Source organism: Zingiber officinale, chromosome 2A, assembly GCF_018446385.1.
Source record: "Zingiber officinale cultivar Zhangliang chromosome 2A, Zo_v1.1, whole genome shotgun sequence".
NCBI classification, from domain to species: Eukaryota; Viridiplantae; Streptophyta; class Magnoliopsida; order Zingiberales; family Zingiberaceae; genus Zingiber; species Zingiber officinale.
The window spans coordinates 44,644,297-44,671,604 of NC_055988.1; the positions used below are offsets into that span (position 1 = coordinate 44,644,297).

Consider the following 27,308-nt stretch of genomic DNA (forward strand, 5'->3'; position numbering starts at 1 on the left):
GAAGTGTCCAGGCGGCTCATCAAGTGGACAACAGAGCTGAGTGAATTTGACATTCAGTATCAACCCCGCTCGGCGATTAAGGCGCAGTCCTTGCAGATTTTGTGACTGAGGTACAAAATCCTGAGCCCGAAGCTATGTGGAAAGTATTTGTGGACGGATCGTCCACTCGGCTCAGAAGCGGAATTGGTATCCTGTTACTTTCCCCTCAAGAAGAGCGGATGCACCTGTCCGTCTGGCTGGACTACCGAGCAACCAATAATGAAGCTGAGTATGTGACCCTCATAGCCGGCCTGCAGGCCGCGCGGCACGTGGGAGCCAGCCGGGTGACACTATTTTCAGACTCCCAGTTGGCTGCTCAGCAACTCTCAGGGTCCTTCGAGATAAACAACGCGAGGCTCAGGCTCTACGCGGAAGCCTTTGAAAAGCTCAAGACCAACTTTGTCAAAGTTGTCATACAGAAGACCCCCCGAGCCGAGAACCAGTCTGCGGACGAGCTAGCCAAGCTCGCTAGTTCGATATCGCCGGTCGTCATCCAACAACCAATCGAGCAAGTGTCCCTGGTGGCACACATCGACCGAATGGAAGGCCTTACATTTCCGAGCGATTGGAGGACATCCATAATAGAATTTTTGCGATCGGAGGCCACGCCGTCCGATCGGGAGGAAGCCCAGCTATTGAGGAGGAGAGTCGGCCGGTTCACGCTCATCGGGGATCAACTTTACAAGAAGGCATTCTCCCGACCGCTGCTAAAGTGCGTCAGCTCAGAGGACGCAGAGTACATTCTCCAAGAGGTACACCAAGGATCTTGCGGAGGTCATCTGGGCGGCGGGTCTTTGGCTAGGAAGATCCTGCTGGCCGGATACTTCTGGCTAACTCTACAGGAAGACGCCGCTCGGCCCGTCGCTACCTGTCTTTCTTGTCAGAGGTACCGCAACTTCTCCCATAGGCCAACGAAAAAGATGAAGGCATCTACTGTGTCCTGCCCGTTCGACTAGTAGGGTATGGATATAGTAGGACCTTTCCCCATGGCGACCGGTCAGCGGAGGTTTCTACTGGTGGCAGTCGACTACTTCTCCAAGTGGGTCGAAGTCGAACCCCTAGCCAAGGTAACCGAGCAGATGGTTAAGAAGTTCATCTGGCAGCATATAATTTGTCGATTCGACATTCCTCGTCGGCTCATTTCAGATAATGGCCAGCAGTTCGTCGGACAGCAGCTCGGAGAATGGTGCAAGGGGTATGGCATCAAACAACACTTCACCTTCGTGGCGTACCCTCAAAGCAATGGTCAAGCCGAAGTGGTCAATCGGGAGATCCTGCGGATACTTCGGGTTCGGCTCGACCACGTGGGAGGAAGCTGGGTGGACGAGCTGTCGGGCGTACTATGGGCCATTCGCACAACCCCAAAGGAGGGAACGGGGGTAATACCGTTCCACTTGGTGTATGGAAGAGAGGCGGTGCTCCCAGTCGAGGTCGGAGTAGAGTCCGATCAGATTCAAAGCTACGATGGAGACAATGCCGAGCGAAGGCAGCTGGAGTTGGACCTAGTTGACGAAGCAAGAGCGAAAGCAGCCGTCCGACTGATGGCGTACAGGTAGAGAATGAAGCAGAATTACAACAGGCGTGTAATTCCTAGAGCATTCCAGGTCGGCGATCTTGTATGGAAGAAGGTGAAGTCGGTCGACAATGTGAGCAAGATGGAAGCTCCCTGGGCGGGGCTCTTTAAAGTCGTCAAGAAGCTCCGGTCGGGTGCATACTACCTGGAAGATGAGGACGAACGGCGGCTAGATCGACCATGGAGTGCAAATCACCTCCAGCTGTACCGTGCTGGATGAAAGGTGCACCAGTGTAATTCATTTCATATATGTTCCGTTCGTTTGTATCCTTTGGCTGCAGGATTGAAGATAAGAAAAATTGCGAAGAGTCTGAGCGTTATTCGTCGAACGACAAACTACTTGAAGACCGTCGAGCGGCGACGTTAAACTCTAGAGTCGGATCGACGACTATAAACCCCCCGGACGGGATAGCGTCGCACAGATAGACTGAGGCCCAGCATCCAGGGCCGTTGATCAGCAAGCCTTGATCCTAAGGACGGGGAGAAGACAATGGCGCGCGCTTACCAAAACCGATCAACGAAGAACTAATGGAAGTTCCATGTGGAATGAAGATTGTTTAACCGAGCGGCGTAGTTGAGAAAAACACTTCTAACGAAAAACTAACGGAAGTTCCATGTGGAATGAAGATCGTTAGACCAAGCGGCGCAGTCGAGAAAAACCCCTAAACGAAAAACTAACAGAAGTTCCGTGCGGAATAAAGGTCGGGCAGTGTAGTTACAAGAAACACTTCACAGAAGGCTAATAGAGCAAAAATTGGCATTCCAAAATTATAAGTTCGCCGATCGGAAGGATTACAAAAAACACTTCATTCCAGATAATTGAAAACATACTTCTGAATGGTGGTGAGAAGCGCCGCATGCTCCGTAGCAGGGATGACTACGAATTCGGGAAGCTGACCCTTGGACTTCAGATAGTCCGCCGTGGCAGTGATGGCTAACTCGAAGGCGATGACCATCCGGTCGCAGACCTTCTCAACAAATTCCTCTGAGCGGATGTACTTCTGCCTCAAGGTGGCGACACGACCTGACTCCGCCTCCGGGTACTCCTTGAAGGCAGCGCGGGAAGCGTCGAGAGCTTCCTGCAGGGACTTCAAATCATACCTGAGAGCCACCGCCTCGGCCGAACGACCCTTCTTCTCGTGGTCCAGCAGATCCGCCAACTCTTTTACCCGCTGTTCCAGGGCGCGGGCCTCTACGTTCTTCGCTTCCAAGTTGGCGATAGCGGCATTTTTCCGAGTGGTGGCGAGTTCTATCTTCCGGTCATAAGTTTTGACTTGCTTTTCAAGCTGGTCAAGCATGTATGCCTGGTCGGCCGTCTTCTTCCGCTCGGCCTCCAGCAGGTCCTTGGTTTTGGCGAGCTCCTTCTACAGCTCGGCATAAGAAGGGCCTTGAGAAGATGACGGGCTGCCCGGACTCTTTAGTCTCTTCAACTCCTCCTCCACCATGGCCAAGCGGTTGGCGACGACAATGTTTTCCACCCATCTCTGATATACACAGGGATGTTAAAAGGCCGACCGGGAAGGCTACATAAAGGAGCAGGAATGAAGCTTACTCCTGTGGACTGCTGCATGTGACTGTCAGCCAGTTTGTCGAGCGATATCTGTTGGTTGCTACTCGGAAAACCTAATGGTTCCACTGTACAAAATTTTGTACAAAGGTCTGAACCTTTTCCTAGCTACCATGTGTTCTTTTAAATTAAACTTGGATCGCCTGCGGAACTTAACACGTTTGATCCAAATTTAATCTATTTGTTCTTTTAGGTTTTGACTTGGATCTCCTGCGGAACTTAACACGTTCAATTCAAATCACCTAGGTTATTAATTCCATTAAATATTAATTTCCAAAATTGGTTTCCAGTACCGACGTGGCGAGGCACATGGCCTTCTTGGATATGGGAGCAACCACCACCGACTAGACAAAACCTTTTAAGGAAAGCTAATATTTAATTTCCTAAAATAACTTTAGGTTAACCGAAAAGAACAATCAAATCACAAGGAAAATAAAAAAACAAAGAACACAACATCGAAAACAAATTCGAAATACTAGAATCGCATGCCTCTTGTATTTGGTATTATTTCCAAAAATAACTAGTATGATGCGGAAAGGAAAAATACTAGTTATACCTTTTAGAAAGACCTCTTGATCTTCTACCGTATTCCTCTTCTAACCTCGGACGTTGTGTGGGCAACGATCTTCTGAGATGAGAAACCACCAAAGCACCTTCTTCTCCTCCTTGCTAGGTTCGGCCAAATCAAAAGCTTCACCAAGGATGAAGAAAAAACACCAACCAAACTCTAAGGGATGAAAGATTTCTCTCCTTCTTCTTCTTCTTCTCCAAGTAGTATCCGGTCACCACAAAAGCTCCAAGCAATGAAGAGTTTCGGCCACCACAAAGAGGAAGAGAGGGAAAGAAGATGGCCGGCCACAACACCAAGGAAAAAGAGGGAGAGAATAATAGAGGTTGTGTCTCATGAAGGCACCCCAACCCCCTCTTTTATATTCCTTAGCTTTGGTAAATAAGGAAATTTAATTATAATAAAATTTCCTTAACTTTTCTTGACATAAATTAATTGAGAAAAATAAAATAAAATTTCCCAATTAACCTTGTAATGGTCGGCCACCTCATGGAGATCAAACAAGACAATTTTCAATCAATCAATTAAAAATTCCTTATTTGTCTTCGGAAATTTTAAAAAATAAAATTTCCCTTTAAAATCCCTTCATGGTTGATAAAAGAAATTTCTATAATTTTAATTTTTCAACATGTGAATAATTTTCAAAGAGAAAAAATAAAATATCTTTCCTATCTACAAATAAAGAAAGAGATCTAATCTCTTTTCTTAATCTTTTGTAGAAGAGATATTTTAATTTTAATTCTCTTCAATAAATTATATCTTCCACATAAGAAAAATTTAAAATTAAAATTCTTTTAAATTTAATGGGGGCCGGCCACCTAAGTTTGGGTTCAAGCTAGGGTCGGCCACGTGGCCGGCCCTAGCTTGAACCACAAGCTAGCTTGGCCGACCCCTACATCATGGGTACGAAGGTGGGTATAGGTGGGTATAGTACTCTATAAATAAGAGGCTACGATAGGGACCGAGAGGAGGAATTGGTTTTGGTCTCCCGATAAAATTAAGCATCCCATTTTCGCCCCGAACACACAACTTAATTTTATCAATAATAATTCATTCCATTAGAGAACTATTATTGAACTACCGCACCAATCCCAAATTATATTTTTCGGCTCCTTCTTATTATGAGTGTGTTAGTCTCCCTGTGTTTAAGATGTTGAATGTCCACTAATTAAGTGAGTTACTGACAACTCATTTAATTAATATCTTAATCCAAGAATAGTACCACTCAACCTTATTGTCATATCGGACTAAGTCCACCTGCAGGGTTTAACATGACAATCTTTATGAGCTCATCTTGGGGACATTATCAACCTAGATTACTAGGACACAGTTTCCTTCTATAATCAACAACACACACTATAAGTGATGTCATTTCCTAACTTATCGGGCTTATTGATTCATCGAACTAAATCTCACCCATTGATAAATTAAAGAAATAAATATCAAATATATGTGCTTGTTATTATATTAGGATTAAGAGCACACACTTCCATAATAACTGAGGTATTTGTTCTTTTATAAAGTCAGTATAAAAAAAACGACCTCAAATGGTCCTACTCAATACACTCTAAGTGTACTAGTGTAATTATATAGTCAAGATAAACTAATTCCTAATTACACTACGACCTTCCAATGGTTTGTTCCTTTCCATTTTGGTCGTGAGCTACTGTTTATAATTTATAAGGTATTGATAACATCATCTTCTGTATGTGGCACCACATACTATGCTATCTACAATATAAATTAATTGAACAACTACAACTAAATGTAGACAATTTGACCAAATGTGATTCTTTATTCAAAATAAATGTTTACAAAAGCTTAGGCTTTCAGTATACACTCTAATAATCTCCCACTTATATTAACGACTAAGCTGCCATATCTTCTGCCATACATATGATTCCCATTCCCTCCACATGCCGATCGAAAGCTTTTACTGGAAGAGCCTTAGTGAAAGGATCTGCCAAGTTATCTGCTGATGCAATCTTGACGATGACAACTTCTCCTCGCTTCACGATATCTCGTATCAGGTGGTACTTGCGCTCTATATGTTTACTTGCCTTATGGGCTCGTGGTTCATTCGAGTTTGCAACTGCACCGCTATTATCACAATAAATTGTGATGATTTTGGGCAAACCAAGAATCACATCTAAGTCCATTAGAAAGTTCCTGAGCCATACTGCTTCTTTAGCCGCCTCTGAAGCTGCTACATACTCAGCTTCCATGGTTGAGTCCGAAATGCATTTCTGCTTAACACTCCTCCATCCAATGGCTCCACCTCCCAAAGTAAACACATAGCCTGATGTAGACTTACTGTTGTCCCTATCTGATTGGAAATCTGAATCCGTGTAACCTACAGGGAGCAAATCGTCTACTTGGTAAACTAGCATATAATCTCTAGTCCTTCTCAGGTACTTTAATATATGCTTTACCGCAGTCCAATGTCCTTGTCCAGGGTTACTTTGATATCTGCTAACCATGCCCACGGTAAAACAGATATCAGGTCTCGTACATAGCATTGCATACATTAGGCTTCCTACAGCCGAAGCATAAGGAACTGCTTTCGTGTCCTCTATCTCCTTTGATGTCTTCGGAGACATCTCTTTAGATAGAGCTACTCCATGCCTAAAAGATAAGAAACCTTTCTTGGAATCCTGCATGCTAAAACGAGCAAGGATTGTATCTATATATGAAGCTTGAGACAGACACAAAATTCTTTTCTTGCGATCCCTTATAACTTTGCGATCCCTTATAACTTTGATCCCAAGAATGTGTGCACAATCTCCTAAGTCCTTCATATCAAATTGTTTGTACAATCATACCCTTACATCCGATAATACCTTGACATTATTGCCAATTAACAAAATATCATCTACGTATAGTACAAGAAATACCACCACGTTTTCGTTACACTTCTTGTATACACAAGACTCATCCGGACACTGAATAAATCCATATGACTGGATTACTTCATTGAACCGGATGTTCCAAGACCTTGAAGCTTGCTTTAGTCCATAAATAGACCGATTGAGCTTGCACACTAGATGCTCTTTGCCTTTTTCAATAAACCCTTCTGGTTGCTTCATATGGATGTTCTCTTCAAGACTTCCATTAAGGAAAGCTGTCTTGACATCCATTTGCCAAATCTCATAATCCATATGAGCAGCAATGGATAAGAGTATCCGGATAGATTTAAGCATGGCTACCGGTGAAAAGGTCTCCTCATAGTCGATTCCCTCTTTCTGAGTGTACCCTTTCGCAACAAGCCTAGCTTTGAAGGTTTCCCGTCTATCCCTCTTTTCCTTTTGTAGATCCACTTGCATCCAACGGCTTTTACACCATCAGGTGGTTCTACAAGCTCCCAGACCTTATTAGAGTACATAGACTCTATTTCAGAATTCATTGCCTTTTGCCAAGATGCTGCATCTATATCTTGGAGTGCTTCGTCATATGTTCGGGATCAGGTTCATGTTTACCCGGGATCAAATCCGAAGATTCTCCCAGAAACATGAATCTTTCAGGCTGCCTTACAACCCTCCCACTACGACGAGGCACTGTCTGTGGTTGTGTATCACGTGTTGCAGTCTCTTGTGGTACTTCATCTTGTACTGTTGGTACTGAAGTAGACGTGTCCTCTCTAAGTTCTTCTAAAACAATTTTGCTACTAGGCTTGTGATCCATTATATAGTCTTCTTCTAAAAACTGGGCATTGGTGCTAACAATGACCTTCTGGTCTTTAGGACTATAAAATAAACCACCTTTCATTCCTCTGGGATACCCCACAAACACGCGAACTTCTGTACGAGATTCTAACTTATCTAGTTTCAAGACATGTGTTGGACTACCCCAACCGAATATGTTTTAGACTGGGCTTAGCCCATTCCACAGTCTGTGGGAGTAGTAGAAACCGATTTAGAAGGTACTAAGTTCGGAATGTACACCGTCGTTTCCAGAGCGTATCCCAAAGCGAATTTGGTAATTCTGAATAACTCATCATCGATCTAACCATTTTCATAAAAGTCCTATTCCTTCATTCTGCCACACCATTCTGTTGGGGTGTTCCAGGTGCAGACAGTTCGGATTAAATCCCGGCCTCTGATAAGTAATTTCTAAACTCTCCTAAGAGGTACTCTCCACCACGATCAGACCGTAGTGTCTTTATACTTTTACCATGATGTTTCTCTACATCAGCCTTGTACTCTTTGAATTTATCAAAGTACTTAGACTTGCAGCGCATCAAGTAAATGTACTCATATCTTGAATAATCGTCTATAAAAGAGACAAAATATTCAAAACCACCTCTTGCCTGGACAGACATAGGACCACACAAATCAGAATGAACTAATTCTAACACTTCTTTGGCTCTATACCCCTTGGCCTTAAAAGGCCTCTTGGTCATTTTACCTTCCAAGCAAGATTCACAAGTTGGAAAATTTTCCAACTCTAATGAACCCAAAAGTCCATCGGCTATAAGCCTCTGAATCCTACTTAAGTTAATATGACCAAGCCTTAGATGCCAAAGATATGCTTAGTTCATTTCCGAAGGTTCTTTTCTCTTATTAGAGTTAGAAGATGAGTTATAAATTTCCTTGTTTTTCTTTATGGGAGAAATTAGATTTAAAGTATACAAATTGCCAACTAATGCACCAGAACAGATAATCACTTTATTTCTCTTAATAACTACATCGTTACTAAAGGAAACTGAATATCCATCTAAAAACAGTTTAGAAACTGAAATTAAATTCTTTATAAAACTGGGTACATAAAGACAATTTCTTAAAACCAAATTTCTATTTCTATTAAAAGATAAGTAGACATCTCCCACTGCAACAGCCGCCACCTTAGTAGCATTGCCCATGTAGACGGTAATCTCTCCTTCAGTTAGTCGTTGGGTTTCCTGGAACCCCTGCAAGGAGTTGCAGACATGATCAGTGGCTCCCGTATCTACACACCAGGTGCTGGTAGATAACACCGCTAAACATGTTTCAACAACTAGAGCATGAGATATACCTTTGTTGTTCTGATTCCTACGAGGACAGTCCGCCTTCCAATGCCCTGATTGATTGCAGATGAAGCACTTGCCCTTCGGCATCTTCATTCTAGCTTTAGGTCCTGTACTCTGAGATTTATTCACTTTCTTTGCTGAACCAACTTGTTTCTTCTTCTTCTTTCCTTTCAGTTTAGAAGTAGAACCATTTTCAGCATAGTGAATATGAGAATTGTGACAAAACAAACCTTCTGCTACCTGAAGTTCTGTCAGTAGTTCCGTCAATGAATATACCCTTTTGTTCATATTGTAATTCAGGTGAAATTGCTCAAAACTTCTAGGTAGTATTTGGAGAATCATATCGATCTGGGTTTCCCCATCAATTTCTCCTCCAAGGATCTGTATTTCGTTTAGATAAGCCATCATCCTTAGGATATGATCCCTCACAGGAGTACCCTCTTGCATGGTGGCTGTCATTATCTTTCTCATGGCTTCTTGTCTAGAAGTCCGATCCTGATGACCAAAGAGTTCCTTGAGATTGTTCATAATATCATAAGCTGTTGGTAAATCTTGATGATGATGTTGCAATACATTTGACATTGAAGCCAAAATGTAACACCGCGCCATCTCATTTGCCTTTACCCATTTCCTATGATATTCAATCTCCTCTTGGGTAGATTCACCAGTGGATGCATCAGGACAAGGCTCAGTCAGTACAAACTTATAGCTTTCAGCAGTAAGAACAATGTCCAGGTTCCTTTTCCAATCTATGTAGTTAGGACCAGTAAGTCTATTCTGTTGTAGTATGATGAACAGTGGGTTGAAAGTCATCCTAAGAATCACAAATAATTTTTGGTCAGAACTCTAAATTTAGAATAATATTGATTCCTCAAACAATACTATTTTAAATTAACCAATACCTCAAAACACTGTGAATATTGTATGTCACGATAGTGTGGACGTATACAAATTCAGCATTTGTAAAAGGAGGGTTTAACCCATTAATTTTATTATCTTGTCAACCTAACTTTTTGACAAATAAAATTAATAGTTGGTATCCTTTGGTCACACGAATAATAGCAGTGACTCCGATGGGGAGGATACTATTAAACGTGCCTAAGTGTATACCATTACTTGACACTAAGTCCATTAATAAGATTGTGCCCCTTCCGATGGGGAAGTTCACACGCTCTTAATTAACTTTCTATAGTCATCCAAAATGGAAGTTTGTTCTAGTGATCCACAAACAAGCTCATCCGATATGGAGGAAGGCACTCAGAGCCAACGCGCAAGCTTGTTTGCATCACTTACAAACCAGTAATGGAGACCGTGGAATTTATTTAAAATCCCTCTCCCACTTAGTTATTTATAAATGAGGAATTTTAACTATGCTAGCCTACTAAACATGTATACTAACATGCACACACAGCACAATATAAAAGCAATAAATAGAAAATCTAATTTTCAACTATTATGGCTTTTATCTATGGTTGTCCTCCGTGTGTTGTCATCCCAAGCTGCTGCCATATTTTGCCACCGCTACTGGGTCTAGCTGTCGCATCCATCTTGCTCCTTGTTCCGCTGCTCCTCTGGTCCTTAAAAGGTTCCACGCCTTGCAAGATTCGATCCACGACACAAATAGAATTTTACATTTTTCCGATCCTATATTCCTCGAAGGAATGTACATGCAAACTAGATCGAACATAAAATAAAATTTACATCCATCGATCCTATATTCCATAAAAGGAATGTACATGTAACTAGATCAAAAATAAAATCCTAATAAAAACTAAATACAGCTCCTGCTGTATTTTATAATACAATCATGCACACACATATAATTGCCCTTGACATGTCCAAGGGTCCAATCACACACATAAAGAAAACTATAAGCCATAATAGTTGGATCCTGCATCCACAAAGTTAGCACATCCTACTATTAACCTGCCTAAATTATGTATGACATGTGCATAATTAAACCAATACCAAATACACAGAGGCAAAACCCTAGCTTTGATACCAATTGTTGGTTGCTACTCGGAAAACCTAATGGTTCCACTGTACAAAATTTTGTACAAAGGTCTGAAGCTTTTCCTAGCTACCATGTGTTCTTTTAAATTAAACTTGGATCGCCTGCGGAACTTAACACGTTTGATCCAAATTTAATCTATTTGTTCTTTTAGGTTTTGACTTGGATCTCCTGCGGAACTTAACACGTTTGATCCAAATCACCTAGGTTATTAATTCTATTAAATATTAATTTCCAAAATTAGATTCCAGTACCGACGTGGCGAGGCACATGGCCTTCTTGGATATGGGAGCAACCACCACCGACTAGACAAAACCTTTTAAGGAAAGCTAATATTTAATTTCCTAAAATAACTTTAGGTTAACCGAAAAGAACAATCAAATCACAAGGAAAAGAAAAAAACAAAGAACACAACATCGAAAACAAATTCGAAATACTAGAATCGCATGCCTCTTGTATTTGGTATTATTTCCAAAAATAACTAGTATGATGCGGAAAGGAAAAATACTAGTTATACCTTTTAGAAAGACCTCTTGATCTTCTACCGTATTCCTCTTCTAACCTCGGACGTTGTGTGGGCAACGATCTTCCGAGATGAGAAACCACCAAAGCACCTTCTTCTCCTCCTTGCTAGGTTCGGCCAAATCAAAAGCTTCACCAAGGATGAAGAAAAAACACCAACCAAACTCTAAGGGATGAAAGATTTCTCTCCTTCTTCTTCTTCTTCTCCAAGTAGTATCCGGTCACCACAAAAGCTCCAAGCAATGAAGAGTTTCGGCCACCACAAAGAGGAAGAGAGGGAAAGAAGATGGCCGGCCACAACACCAAGGAAAAAGAGGGAGAGAATAATAGAGGTTGTGTCTCATGAAGGCACCCCAACCCCCTCTTTTATATTCCTTAGCTTTGGTAAATAAGGAAATTTAATTATAATAAAATTTCCTTAACTTTTCTTGACATGAATTAATTGAGAAAAATAAAATAAAATTTCTCAATTAACCTTGTAATGGACGACCACCTCATGGAGATCAAACAAGACAATTTTCAATCAATCAATTAAAAATTCCTTATTTGTCTTCGGAAATTTTAAAAAATAAAATTTCCCTTTAAAATCCCTTCATGGTTGATAAAAGAAATTTCTATAATTTTAATTTTTCAACATGTGAATAATTTTCAAAGAGAAAAAATAAAATATCTTTCCTATCTACAAATAAGGAAAGAGATCTAATCTCTTTTCTTAATCTTTTGTAGAAGAGATATTTTAATTTTAATTCTCTTCAATAAATTATATCTTCCATATAAGAAAATTTTAAAATTAAATTCTTTTAAATTTAATGGGGGACGACCACCTAAGCTTGGGTTCAAGCTAGGGCCGAGGCTTGGCCGACCCTAGCTTGAACCACAAGCTAGCTTGGCCGGCCCCTACATCATGGGTACGAAGGTGGGTATAGGTGGGTATAGTACTCTATAAATAAGAGGCTACGATAGGGACCGAGAGGAGGAATTGGTTTTGGTCTCCCGTTAAAATTAAGCATCCCGTGTTTGCCCCGAACACATAACTTAATTTTATCAATAATAATTCATTCCATTAGAGAACTATTATTGAACTACCGCATCAATCCCAAATTATATTTTTGTGCTCCTTCTTATTATGAGTGTGTTAGTCTCCCTGTGTTTAAGATGTTGAATGTCTACTAATTAAGTGAGTTACTGACAACTCATTTAATTAATATCTTAATCCAAGAATAGTACCACTCAACCTTATCGTCATATCGGACTAAGTCCACTTGCAGGGTTTAACATGACAATCTTTATGAGCTCATCTTGGGGACATTATCAACCTAGATTACTAGGACACATTTTCCTTTTATAATCAACAACACACACTATAAGTGATATCATTTCCCAACTTATCGGGCTTATTGATTCATCGAACTAAATCTCACCCATTGATAAATTAAAGAAATAAATATCAAATATATGTGCTTGTTATTATATTAGGATTAAGAGCACACACTTCCATAATAACTGAGGTATTTGTTCCTTTATAAAGTCAGTATAAAAGAAACGGCCTCAAATGGTCCTACTCAATACACTCTAAGTGTACTAGTGTAATTATATAGTCAAGATAAACTAATTCCTAATTACACTACGACCTTCCAATGGTTTGTTCCTTTCCATTTTGGTCATGAGCTACTGTTTATAATTTATAAGGTATTGATAACATCATCTTCTGTATGTGACATCGCATACTATGCTATCTACAATATAAATTAATTGAACAACTACAATTAAATGTAGACAATTTGACCAAATATGATTCTTTATTCAAAATAAATGTTTACAAAAGCTTAGGCTTTCAGTATACACTCTAACAGTATCATGGCGACACGGGCCCGGGTGTCTGCCCACATCTCAGCAAGGGGCCCCTTGATAGTGATCATGTGTTCAGGAGCCTTCGGCTGGTCTGACTCGGCCATAAACGCCTCAGTGGGGAGGTGCAGGGTGGCCCTAATAGTGCGGCGCCGGCCCGGAGTCGTGTGAGCGGACACCGACGGATCGGAGGCCGGGCTGGACATTGTGGACAGAATGCTCGAGCGGCGGACTCGGCGGGGTACAGGAGGAAGGGAGCTGACCGGCACCGCTTCGATGGGGGCTGCGGGCGCATCCAGTTGAGAGGGGGTCCGGTCGGAGGAGAGCGCCTCGACCGATGGTGCCTTGTCGCGGGGAGATGTGGTGCCCGTCCGCTCGGACGCTTGCACTGTGGAGGTTGCCGAGCGGAGTGGCATCTCAATACGTCATCTTTTCCTGTCGAGCAGGAGCTCATCCTCCGGATCGGAGTCTTCCTCCCGAATGGTCAGTTCATTGCTAGAAGTCGCACCGCCAGTCGGATCCACAGGTGAAGCCTGAGCGGCCGACTCCCCTGCATTCGCCTCACTCTCACCCTCGTGAGAGCCGACAAGAGCAATGCCCAACTGCTCCATTTCCTTGGCCGCTGCCGCCTCGAGCGCGGTCGCTTTTCTCTTCAAGATCCTGAGCAGCACTGACTCCATTACGATGTTCGCTGCAAGGAAAAGAGAAGAAAATCAGTTAGAACTCAAGGCAAATGCACAAGTAAATTTCTTACCGAAGTTGCTCGGGAGGGGGGTCCGGCTTGGACTTAAACCGAATATGTACATCACTCCTTCAGGTAGGAGTTTGTTGATGTCGAGCTTCAGTTCGATGCCTGAAGGTAGTCCGGTCGGATTTTATACTTCTTCAGCTCGGGGGTGGTGGGCAGTCCAACCTGCCATTTAGTACAGAAAGGGAGCCACCCGGGAATACGAAGAAAAAAAATGTTCTCTTTCCAATGTTTATTGGAAGAGGACAGTTTATCAAAAAAGACTAAGCCGAGTCGAGCCTGAAACAGATAAGTGCCTGCCTCGGACTGCTTGGGATAATAGAAATAATAGAAGACTTCCGGGCGGAGGGGAATGTTGTGTATCTTAAATAATACCACAACTCCGTACAGAAGGCGAAAAGTGTTGGGAACCAACTGGGCGAGCGGAATGCCAAAGAACTTGCAAATTTCAATGATGAAAGGGTGGAGAGGAAACCGCAGACCTGCTGTAAACTGTTCGCGGAAAAAATAGATAGTGTCGCGTGGAGGGTTGTGTGGCCGAGCGGAAGGCAAAGGTAAAATCAATTCGAAGTCAGAAGGGATGTCAAAAGCGTTAATCAGGCTCTCGGCATCACGCCGATCGAACCGCGACTCCATGGTAGTATACCATGGGCCGAGAGCAAGTTCCGCGGGCTGGGAAGAGCTAGCCATCGCCGGAACAGTGGAGAAGGTAGAAATAGGAAGAAAAACAGAAGGGCTTGAGGGAGATGAATGGAACAGTAGCCAAAAGGCGAGAACGTGGCAAAGAACGCAGAGAAAACACAGAACCAAAGAGAGAAAGGCAGAGAACCTTACAGAAAGGGTGGGGATCGAAAGAAGAGGGCAAGGGATCGCCGGAGTGCCGTGGAACGAGGTCACCGGAGCAAGGAGCAGCGGAAGAGGTTGCTGAGCACGCGAAGGCGAAAGTGCGGCAGAAGAAGGCGACGAGAGTTTTATAAGGATGGGCTCGACTCGCCCGAGCCATCGGATGCAGGTCACATAACCCGAGGCCCGCATCCAATCATCCATTTCAAACTGATGAACGTCGCATCGGGCGTAAGGTGGCGACCGTACGATGACATCGACAGCGCCACATGACACTCGGTCAGAGGAAGGCATTTAATGAGCCCCATCACGAGGCAGAACCCGCGTGCTCAACCATAATGGCGGAGATTTACACGCATTCCGAGAAGATCCCGAGGACATCATCACAGGCCAGTGGGGCAGCCCTCGGCAATTAGCCGACCGGCTCTATTCGACCCCATAGGGGTCGAGCGGAGGTACACTTTCGGGAGTGGAGGATCGGCTGTCGCTTGGCCAAACTCATAGTCCAGTCAGTCGGACTTAGCGCCTCCTTCGACTAGATTTGAGGGGGTGGCATGTGATCCAGTGATAAGGACGGAGGATCACTCGTTGGTGGGAGGTCAACGACACGTGGAGGTCAATGGTCAAGAGGGGTAATCCCAAGGTCGTGCCGAGCGGAGTGGCGGGCCGACCGAACATCTGGCCAGGGGTCTCCCGGACCGGACGAGAGACAGCCCGACCAGGGGTCGGGTTTCCGATGCTCAAGGAAAAAGAGTCTATGGGCCGGGCGGACGGGTCGCTCGGCTGGGCCATAGGGCAATAAGGCACAATCCCATCTGAGCACATGAGCAGGGCTTCCCCGCCCGGGCCGAGGTATGCGCATTCCCGAAGGTCATGAGCGCTGAGCCGCTGGTTCGCTCGGCCCGGGAATAGGTAAGAGCACAAGGAGACAAAAGGGACAGTTGGTAACATCATCCTCAAGACGCCTGCCGCCAACAAACAGCATGGCTGGCGGCCGGAGCGGACGGAGTATCGTACGGTGGAATTTTCCATCGTCATATCAGGGATATGCTCGGACGATTGCGGAATAGCGTCAGACATGTTTTTCTGACACAACCCTACCGAGGTATGTTTGGGGAAGCGTGCACACATCGAGAAGCGTGCCCGCGCCCCCCAGGGTCCTATATAAGAACCCCCAGACTTCGACGGAGGTATGCGATTCCGATCACTGTAGCCACAGTAGGTTACTTTGTTTCTCTTCTTCTTCACCGCATGACTTGAGTGTCGGAGGGTCGTCGCCGAGAAACCCCTCCCGGCTTGGCTTATTTGCAGGTTCATCGGAGGCCTACACTATTATCAGAGGACAGCGGAGAGCGCCACGTCCCCAGCGTCCATCAACTCTACGCTCGGACAGGATCAATCGATTCCACGAGGACTAGTTATAAGCACTAGTGATGGCACACTTAGGATTAGCTGCATTATCAATGGTTGTAAGTAATCTAAGGAAAGAGATTAGAAAGCGGAAACGAGAACTAGCAACGAGAAGAAATCAACCTAGTTAATGAAGAGTTCTAAGAGTTCGGTTTCATTGTGGTGGTATTGATGTATCACATATCATCCTATACTCATTGTCCATCAGCATGCATTCACCGGAAGCTAAGACAACTATCCTTAAGCACCAAACAAAGACGATCCCTATGAAATCCTGTTACGATTAACCCCTATCATTAGGGCGCCTCGGTAGATCACAAGGACACAACTCTAATTGATGTTATCAAAGATAGAATTAAGGAGCTTAATTTGGTCTCTTACTTCCTTGTGAAGGAGTCGCCTCTCCTTTCAAGGAAGTACCCTAGATGTCCGTGAATGAGTTACCCCTGTCACTAGGGCCCCTCGGGTGTACGATCTAAGGTATTCCCTCTACGAGGTTGACAATTTCTACACAATCAATCAACACGACAAAGAGATTGATTAGTCGAAACAAAGCAAGCGAAATCATACAATGGATATAGACATAATATGAGTCTTACATCAAAACCAATCCACAATTACTCCTTTATCGTAGAACAAGGACTCTACTCCATAGACGCCAGAGAAAAATCCGAAGACATGATGTATATAAACATATAAATTCTCAACATGAAGTGAGAAAGAAGAAGTATGCATATCCAACGACGACGAGTGATCTTCGGATCCAATCCTTTGCTTCTGGAGTTGATGTGGTGATGAAAGATCGCTGGATCGATGTCCTGGACGGTGTGGAACGACACCAGAGTGATTCTCCTGTTGACGGCTCACCTCCCGGCTCTGCTCCCTGAGGAAAAGGGCTTAAAAGCCTTTTATAGGCTAGGGCGCGGCGCGGCGCGGCGCGGCGGCACGGCCGTGCAAGGATGGCACGGCGTGCCCTTTCTTGGCCCTGGGTGCGTTGCACGGCCATGCCAATTGGCATGACCGTGTGATCTTGGGGCTCGTCTCTAGGGACATGGTCGTGCAGGGTTGCACGACCGTGTACTGCCTGGTTGCGGTCATGGGGGGCACGACCGTGCAAGTATGCACGACCATGCTCTAATCCGCCTCTGGGTTGGTCGCACGACCGTGCAAGGGTTGCACGGTCGTGCAGTTCTCCTCTTCTGTTTGGCCACACGGTCATGCAAGGTTTGCACAGCCGTGTTCTCTAGATCACTCTGGTGCGTCGACAAACGTTGTTTTCGCTTCGAAAGTTGTCTCTGTCAACACAAAATCAAACAAAGAGCAGATATCCGTACAAAAGAGTATATATGATGAGTACATGATAAAAGAAGCGATCATATAAAGAATATGTACGTATAAAGCAAGTGAATGTGCGTAAAAACATGCATAAACTATCATAATATTTACACACATCAAGGGTAACCTTGCTCTGATACCACTTGTTGGGGATCAGTTGCCAGCTAGAAGGAGGGTTGAATATCTTAGTCACCCCAAATCATTTGATTCTCTATAAATCGTTAGTTTCATAGCAGAATAATAAAAATAAAGTAAAAGAGAAAACAAACTTTAATACGATTATGTAACGTGGTTTGGAAATAGCTTGCTCCTACTCCACAGCTTGTTCTTAAGGTGGATGATCCCTCAATCCTTCGGTGGATTAGTCCCTAAAAGTCTTCGGCTAAAGCTTACTCCTTCTTAGTAGAGTGAAACCTCTCACAAATCTCTCTTCCTCTTTATAAGATGAAAACTTAGATTAGGAGAAAAAGAATTGGCTTGGAAGCTTAATGGAATGACTTGAGTATTTTAGCAAGAACCAGTTACCTCCTTCATCCCTCAAAGCTCCTTTAAATAGGATAGAAAGAGTTGATCCCAATCAACTCATTTCCTACGTCATAGTCGACTAGTAAAACTCATCAGTTGACTGGTGCTACTATTGGATATAGCTAACGGCTACTTCACGGAATTAGGGATTCTGCCAACGATCACCAACGACCACTTACCAGGCAATTGGTAGTTGCTGGCTAAGCAAATAGTTCACTGTTAGTCGACTACTTAGCCAACTAGACCAGTTGACTACCAATTCCATCAATCGATTGGATTTGCCCTTTGAAACCCTCTTCCTCGATCTTCGTCCCTTAGATGCACTCTAGCTCGTGGATTCTCTCTATGTCATCCTTCACATTGCCTTGAAGTCTGCTTTCCTTGGCTCCACTCCATTGCTTCTTATTCGGTGGTCCCTCGAATGCCTTCCACATCATCCTTCACCGATCTCAAGGACTCGAGCCCTAGGATGAGCTTTCCAAGCTTGGCTACACGAAGCTTCTCATATGTGGTTTACCAAGTTCTGCATGATTCAAACGCACATATCAAACCAATATGAAACCTAACTTAAACTCTTTTATACACACATCAAAATCATGATCACACCCGATTAAACATAGATCGATTGCTCCCATAAAGTTGCCTCCATCCGAAATTCCTTTTTTAATTCTGGAGCTTTATCCTTTTGGTAATCTACCTTGCTCAATGTCATTCTGTATGGGAGTTGGCGGTGGTTATAAGAATCTAGTAGGTATCTTGCTTGGTTGGTGCCCTGATTCACACCCTTAATACTTGTAGTCTATTATTCTCCATCTCTTTCGCCTTCGTGAAAATGACTTTCTCTTGCATTTCTATTTCGTCCCCATAAACTTATGTTCTAACATTTCTTCTATAAGTGAGTGAGCTTCCTGTACATTCTTGTTCATCAAGGAACCCCTAGCCATTAAATCCACTGAAGCCCTAGTAACTTCTTGGGTAAAATAGATGAAATATAAACCACTCCTCTAGGACATGGTGAGGACAATATAATAACAATCTCTTGAGTCTTTCCCAAGATCTAACTAACAACTCCCCTTTTGCTTGTTGAAATTTTATGATTTGACTTTTCATTCTTACTATTTTAGCTAGGGGAAAGTATTTACCAAGAAAACACTTTTCCATCTGCTCCCAAGTAAAGATGCTTCTTGGTGGAAGTGAATAGAACCAATCACTTGTCTTGCTAGTTAGAGAAAAATTGAATCTCATTAATCTTATTCCATCTTCGAGGATGCCATCTCACTTTACTGTATTGCAACATGTCAGATACTGATCCAAGTGCCGATAAGGGTCCTCTTGAAATGTACCTCTAAACTGTTGCTATTGGATAATATAGATTAATCCTGATTTTAATTCAAAATCACTAGCCTTGATCAAGGTTCTAACAATATAGGATATCGAAGCTTGGGATATGGGTGTTGAGAAATCCGTTAGGGATTTGACGATATTAGCTATCCTCATAGATTCCACTTAATCATTTTCCAAATTTCTAAAAAGAAGAGAAACCATTAATAGGAAATGAAATTTTTAAACAAAATGTAGCATGAAAGAAAAACAAGTGCTATCCTCATAGATTATAAACATATAATAAAAAGAAAAAGGAAAAAAATAAAATAAAAAGAAAATGAAAAGAAATGGTCTAATCCAATTAGTCTAATATTTAGCTAATATCAATCTACATCAGTCCCTGATAATGACGGCAAAAACTTGATGTGTGGGTAAATCCGCAAGTACATGGAAGTGTCATCAAGTAATAATAAGATCGAATCATGGGAACTAGGGATCGAGTACTAGCTTACTAATCAAACTTAACAGTATAGACCAAATCAAAAGTGTTGGTTGTCACGAATGCAAATCAGAATCTAAATGTGAAAGAGAAGCGAGAGGGTGTGTGTGTGTGAGAGAGAGAGAGAGATAGAGAGAGAGAGAGAATCTAGAGAGATCACAAAAGCAAGCCAGAATGTGATCAAGGTAAGTAGACAGAGGAAAGGTAGTCAGAGAGAGTGATTTTAGGGTTTCAATTTCACTTCAATGCTAGCAAATACTTGATCTATATCTTGATTCTTGTCCTCGATATTGACTTATGTAGTTAGACAATCCTAAGGTATCCGATATGAACTTTTGCTTCTACAACGACGTCCTAACCCTAATCGTGGAACATATTAGGTATGCTCCATTAAGTTCTATGATTGCCTAGGGTTCCTCAGGGTAAGTTAGGTCGCACTTTCGTATTTGACTCTCCACGTCTTGATCATCTACAGGTCAGTTGGGTTCTCATATTAGTTCATCTCCAAATCCTTGTGAGATATGAATCTTGTGCTTTTGATATTGAGATTGTGTTAAAATAGTAGATCTAGACCATAATCCAACATATCATAGCAACAAAATAGAAAACATGCATAAATCAAAGCAAAGTGTTTACATCACATAGAAATTACTCCCTAACCCTAGAATATAATAAATTACTCCATAACCAAGGGGTTACAACTAGCAAACATCATTAATAATAGAAATCAAATAGTTTTGAAATCAGAGAAAGCTGAAAAGAGGAAGAAAATGTTTAGATTACTTGAAGAATCCTCCTCCTAGATGCTCCCGATGACTCTTTGGTGCTTGGATGGCTTCGGAACGACTTCAAATACTCCTTTTCAATCGCCATGGGGGTCCTTGGATGATCCCAAATTGAGATCCCTAGCTTTGATGAATGAATTGCCTTTTATAGTCGTTGGGGGTTGGATACTCGCCACGGGCTGTGTCGCTAGGTACGACCACCCATAGCGAGGCGTGCATGCTTAGATCCTGCTGCCACAGGCTGTGGCACTGGCCACGAGTGCCTGTGGTGTGGCAACCAAGCTTGCCACAGGCCGTGGTGCTAGCCATGGTCGCCCGTGGCACGATAACTGAGCCTGCAAAAAGGTTGTGGAGCTGACCATGACTGCCCGTGGCAGGGCGGTAGAGCCTGCCACGGGCTGTGGCGTTGGGCACGACTGCTTGTGGCAGGGCAGAGCTCCTTGACTTGGTCTTTTTGCTCTTCATTTCGCTCCAATCTTCACTCCAATCATCCACAATAAATGAGAATAGTATCTAGAAACAATAAAACATGAAAATGAAGCGTAGAATCAAGTTACCATGAATTATGCATGCAAAAGTGGGTCGAATGTAGTGCTAAAACATGTTGAAAACTTTATATACTTCACACTTATCACCTAAAATGGTTTGGTAGATCGAAATTTTTTTTCGATCGACCAATAAACTTGATAATGATGAGATAGTAGATTGCGATAAACTTAGCCGTGGAGATCCATTTTGACCAAGATATATAGACTGATCAAGCTTGATCGGTTGACCAAAAAAGCTTATAAAAGAAGTCTCAGGAAAAGAACTCGGGACATCAATCTTGTTACTACTCATTCTCGATGCTCGAAAGTAAAGGAAACTACACGTTGCTCGTACGACCAGGGAAGCACTAGGAGGAGTGCGAGATACTCAAGGCTTCAGCACCGATCATCAACGTGTTTGATTTTGCTTACAAGTATTGCTATTATTGTTTTTATATATTGTTCTTGATAAAAATTCCATAAGAAGATTTCTCCAACTCTGAAAGATATTCGGAAAGGAGAATACTAGTGATCGGATGCCTCCTATATATATGCCTTGGAACTAAGTAAATCAGTGTATCCTCTTCTCCTTGATTCTTGTTTAATTTATTTTTATCCATTGCGACTAACTTCATAGAAGGAATGAATGAGAAAAATGAGAAAGCAATGATTAATAATCACCCCTTCTCTCGATTCCACTGATCCTATAATGTATACTGGCCCAACGTTTACCATCACATAGTTCACACGGCTATGTTTTGTGATTCATGGCCTTAAACATTTTTTTTTAGTTAGCACCATGTTTTTACCCTTCGAATTGATTAATTCTTGAGATGATCTATTCAACTCTATAGAAGTTTCAACCGATTATTAAGATAAATTTGAAAGTGCTTGTAATAGGAGGCCTAATAGTCTAACATCCCAATTTTATTATTCCAATAGCAAAAAATATCATGCAATGTGCTATAATTAAGAATCAAATCATGAATATTTATAATACTATGAAGATGCCCTACTGCATTATGAAGAGGTATTTTTTTAGTTGGCAAGCAAATAGATAAATTGTAAGATGGAATCTACGATCTCAGCAGCCCGATACCATTAAGAAGATATAGTTGACCCCTGAGAGGATTACTCATTTAGCTTTGTAAGAATATACCCTTATTTATTATAATAACTTCTGTCCTCCGGTAGTCAATTGGGGAGTGTAGCAAACACACAAATGAAATAACTTATCTGTCTTTTAAATGAAATGAAGTGTGTGATGGGGAGCGCCCAAAATATCGTGGTTTTTAGTAGAAAAGATTATTAGGACAAAAGCTGCGCCTGCGTGCGGAGTCAAAACAGATAGATCCCACCGTCGACGACGACGAACAAATAGAAGTGAACGACAGAAAAAAAAGAAATCCCACGTCAATCGCCATTTCTTCTCCTCCTCCCCCGCTTCCTTGATTCGCTAGTTCATTCAAGGATCGGAGTCTTGGCCTCAGCAATTCCCTCGTCGAACCCTAGAAGCCTCCTAATTTTTTAATCGTGGATCCCTCTTCGTCGACGGACGCTATTGAGAGGGGGCCGGAGAAGGCGCGCTCCGGTCTGGGCTCCAGCTTCCGCTACCTTAGCGGCGTCGCCGGTGGCTTGTGGGACAAGTGGATGGTAATGGGGGCCGCCGGCTCCAAGCTCGAGAAGGCCCTCGGTGATCAGTTCCCGGAAGGCGAACGCTACTTCGGCCTTGAGAACTTTGGAAACACTTGCTATTGCAACAGCGTATTGCAGGTTAGCTTCCCCGCTTCTTTCTTACTTGGATCTATTTAAAAGGAAAAGTCGCAAGGTTTTCTATTTGATTATAATGGTTGATGACCGGAAACATGCATCTCGTTTTCGATTTGACGCCAAGGAACCGAGTAGTACATGTTAGTTGAAGAAATGCCGGTGCCTTTGTTATACTTGTTGTATTTGACAAGTCAGTGGATTAGTTAGAAACAAATGAACCAGCTACCTGATTCAGACAACGGATCTACCAATTACTTGGAGAAAAGGTTAAGTTAATTGGCAACACAAATACATGACATTAGAAAATGGGAAATATGCTAAACTTAAAGTAGACATATCTACAGCTATCTAGTGAACCCTTGTGGGTTTGCTAAGTTGTCAGTTTATATTATGGCTGAAACTACAAAATGTATAGCCTCTGGTAGCTTCTCCAACAAGCTTGTATCTCAGTTGGAAAAAGTTGTCTATCGGAGATTAAGTTGGGAGTTCGGCCAGTGTGCATTTAGTTATCAGTTTAGTTTGGCCACACTACCGGGAGTTCAATTAGAGTGGGTATGGAGTCAAGTGGGGTTCAATCGAATTACTTGAGTTATGTTAGTTAAGTTAGGTTAAAAACTAAACAATTTTCCTGACGTGGATGGGTTTTGGATAAGCTTTGGCTATTGGTTGAAATGGAGTTTAGTTACAGGGCATTGTAAAGTGGTTTTTAGGCTTATCTTGAGGTAGGGGTGACAAAAGTTGACACAACCAAGTTCAACATGAATTTTTGCTTAACAGGTTAACCCTTTATAATAAGATGTTCAAACGAAAGTTTGACACAACCAAGTTCAAACCATGGCATTAACTCTTAAAAATATTCATCTAAGTTATATATATGCTATAAATATTCAATATAATAACATGTAAAATATAACACAATATCCTATGGATTATATTTTTTAAATTTGTGTATAATTATTTAAATTAGTATGTTTTCTTTTTTTATTTAAATTTATTAAGCGGATCATGTCACATAATCTATTTATACTCCATCTAACCCTAACCCATTTAGTTAGACGCCGTGGGTCAGCTCATTTATAAAAAATCTGGAAATGGCTTATAGATCTAAACTCGTATAAGTTTGTATGAAATGTATTGTAGGCAAATGAGATACAATCCATTTATGACCCCCAATTTGAATTGCCACCCCCAAGATTGAGGTGGAGAGAGGTTTTGGTGAGTTTAGTCGAAGTGAGATTGTGAGTGAAGTTGCGCGAGGATTATCTCCTAGGTTTTATGGAGCAATATAGTAGGTCCTCAAATACTTCAAAGAGAATCACTTTTCTGTGGCCTTGATTCCTTTTTTATAGTTTAAAGTGTGTGTACCAAATAAGGAGTTGTCATGTGGTAGAGTCATTTAGGTGGATTTAACCTACCCATATTGTTTGGACACATGTTAACATCTAGTTGGTTGGGCTTGATCCACATACTTTGATTTCTATTCTAACTATGAACCTTCTCTTGGACACGTGTTAGTCTGTCATTGGTTGAGCTTGGTTCATGTAGTTTGACTCTTAATTCTCATTGTAAACTACCTCAAAGTACATATGTTATTCATCTAGAGTGCCTAACATTGGTTGGTAATTTTGTCAACATGAGTTACTCCCTCTTACCAACTTTCATGAACAGAAATTTGATATAAAATCCTTACTATTTTGTTTTTTTTTTAAATTATATATATATATATATGTATATATATATATATATATATATATATATATATATATATATATATATATATATATATATAACAACAACCAAGCCTTTTCCCACTAGGTGGGGTCGGCTGTATGAATCCTTTTACACCATTGAGCCCTATCTATATATATATATATTATTGCTAAACTTTTTGGTTGACTTTCTCCAATTCTCTTTTCTTGTCTTTTTGTCGTCACCTCGATAAACACTCATATATACACACTATTATTCTATAATCCATTTCACCTCGATAAGAACTCATCTATTTGCACTATTATTCTATAATCCGTTTTGCCTCAATAAACACTCGTTAATCCTATGTATACTTCTTTGAAACACTCAACCACACTATTTTTTCTTGAAACTAATGATTGAAAGTGTTGACCTAGTAGAGCCCAACACTGATTGATTTATCATTCTACCTACCAATCAACATGTGAGGACTCATAGGGGCAAGGTGAGGAAGAAACTTTAATTTCACACAATCAAAGAGGCGAAACTTTAGCATCGATGAAGCTCCTTGATGGTGAATTTTAGAACACTCTGTTCCACTCTAGCAACGATGGCACCTTAAGTTAAACTCTCTCCTCTTCCCCTTCTTTTCTTTTCTTCTTCATATGCTTTTCATTTTTTAATGCCTTATTTATCTAGTTTCGCATCTACTATTTTAGTTTGGGGACTCAATCCGTAATCCTAAAACTTAATTATAATTTGCATAATTTATTATATAATTTGTTATGTAGTTTATAATTTATCTAAAAAGGGCAGCCCGGTGCACGAAGCTCCCACCATGCGGGGTCCCGGGGAAAGATCCATTGTACGCAACCTTACCCTGCTTTTTACAAGAGGCTGTTTCCAGGATTCGAACTCGTGACCTTTTGGTCACATGGCAATAACTTTACCGTTGCATCAAGGCTCCCCTTCGTAGTTTATAATTTATCTAATTTATTAAAAATCTATTATATAATTTATTAGATAGTCATATAATTTATAACTTTGTATAATTTATACCTTTAAATAATTTATAATAAATAAATTTTGGTTAGGTTAATTTATTTGTTATATATTATATATAATAGTTTAATTTCTTATTGTTGTTGGAACTCTACTAGCATTACATAATATGATACCAAAATTATATCATTTCGATAAGAGATCAAAACTCAGTCACGACTTGAGATTTTAAATCTTAATTGTGAGTTTCACCCAAAAATGCATTTTAAACCTTATTTTGCAAGAATCACCCAAAATGCATTTACTTTGGCTGAATTGCCGTAACACACCGACTTAACTTTGAATTTTGTTTATTTAAATCTAGCTTGGGCACTTGTCTTGATGGGACAATAAAAAACTATTCAGGGCCAAATGCTAGTCACCCAAGTCAAATTGCTCATCAAATCAAACTATTAAAATCATGTTTTTAAAGTAAATATAAAAAATAATCATCAAGAATTGGCTTGAAGGACATATGACCATTCCTAGTTGGATAATATTCATGTGGTATATAATTTATATTTTCATCCTAGTTTAGTTAAATTTACCTTGCTTAAACTAGGTAGGATTTTTTAAATGTAGGTTTAATCATGCTAGGTAAAATTCACAAACATATCTATGGAAACTTAATGCTATTTTTATATTACAAGTGGCAATCAATTGTACTAGAGTGAAAAAAATAATATTTTTGCAATTGTAGTTTGAATTGAAACTTATTTGTATCGGTTAATTTAGAAGTTGAAGTTGTTAATTCCATTGATTTCAATGGAATGTTATAAAAATAAATTTTTTTAGTAATTGGATTTTCCTTCTTACCTTTTCTAGCAATGTGTAAATATAATGGAAAATAGATAATAACATAACTTTATGATTAAAATATGAGGAATATTCAACGCTTGTGAATTTTAGAAAATAGCGATGATTTTTTTTAAACCTAAATGAAATTAATCCATTTGAAATAAAAATAGTGAATATTAAAATATGAGGAATATTCAAGGCTTGTAAATATTAAAAAATAGTGATGAATATAAGAGTTAATGCCATGGTTTGAAATCTGGTATCGTTCCAATAAATTATCGAAACTCAATATTACTTGGAATCAAGGTTTAAAATCTCGAGTCATGTTGTTTCGCCCTTTGATTGAAACAATATTGATTCGATATCGTGTTGACACTTCGATGCATGGTGTCGGTGATAATAGAGGTGTCAAAAATGAACCCAACCCGATGACCCAACCCGAGTCGACCCGAAAAAAATCAGGTTCGGATTGAGCATTTTCGGGTTCGGGTTGGAGGATTAAAAATTTTCAGGTTGGGTCGGGTCGGGTTCGGGTTGACTTGGGTTGACCTAAATATAGGGTTTAGTGGGTTTTTTTTGTTAAATCGAATTTTATTTTGAAAATTAAGATGTTTTTATGTATATTAATATCATGTTTGTATGATAATGATGGAGTATTGAAATAAAAGTGAAGAATTATAGGGAAAATTGCAAAAAAAAAAAAAGTCGTTTTGAATCGGATTTTTGGGTTATCCGGGTCGGGTTTGGGTTGGTCAGGTTCGGGTTTAGGGGTTTTGGGTTGAACTCGGGTTCGGATTGGGTTAAAAAAAAAAAAACTCAACCCTCGACCTAACCCGACCCACCCGAATTGACACTCCTAGGTGGCAACTCGAGATTGAAGGA

General features: G+C 41.2%; 1 protein-coding gene across 1 annotated transcript in view; it reads left to right on the plus strand.

Annotated features, from left to right (window-relative positions):
• The first annotated feature begins 22,422 nt into the window (after window positions 1-22,422).
• LOC122041085 (ubiquitin carboxyl-terminal hydrolase 4-like) overlaps window positions 22,423-27,308 on the plus strand; it is a 35,540-nt gene continuing 30,654 nt past the window's right edge. The window contains exon 1 of the mRNA XM_042600654.1: window positions 22,423-22,901. Within this exon, the coding sequence (XP_042456588.1) occupies window positions 22,779-22,901 (123 nt within the window). The 5' untranslated portion in view covers window positions 22,423-22,778. The remainder of the gene's footprint in view (window positions 22,902-27,308) is intronic.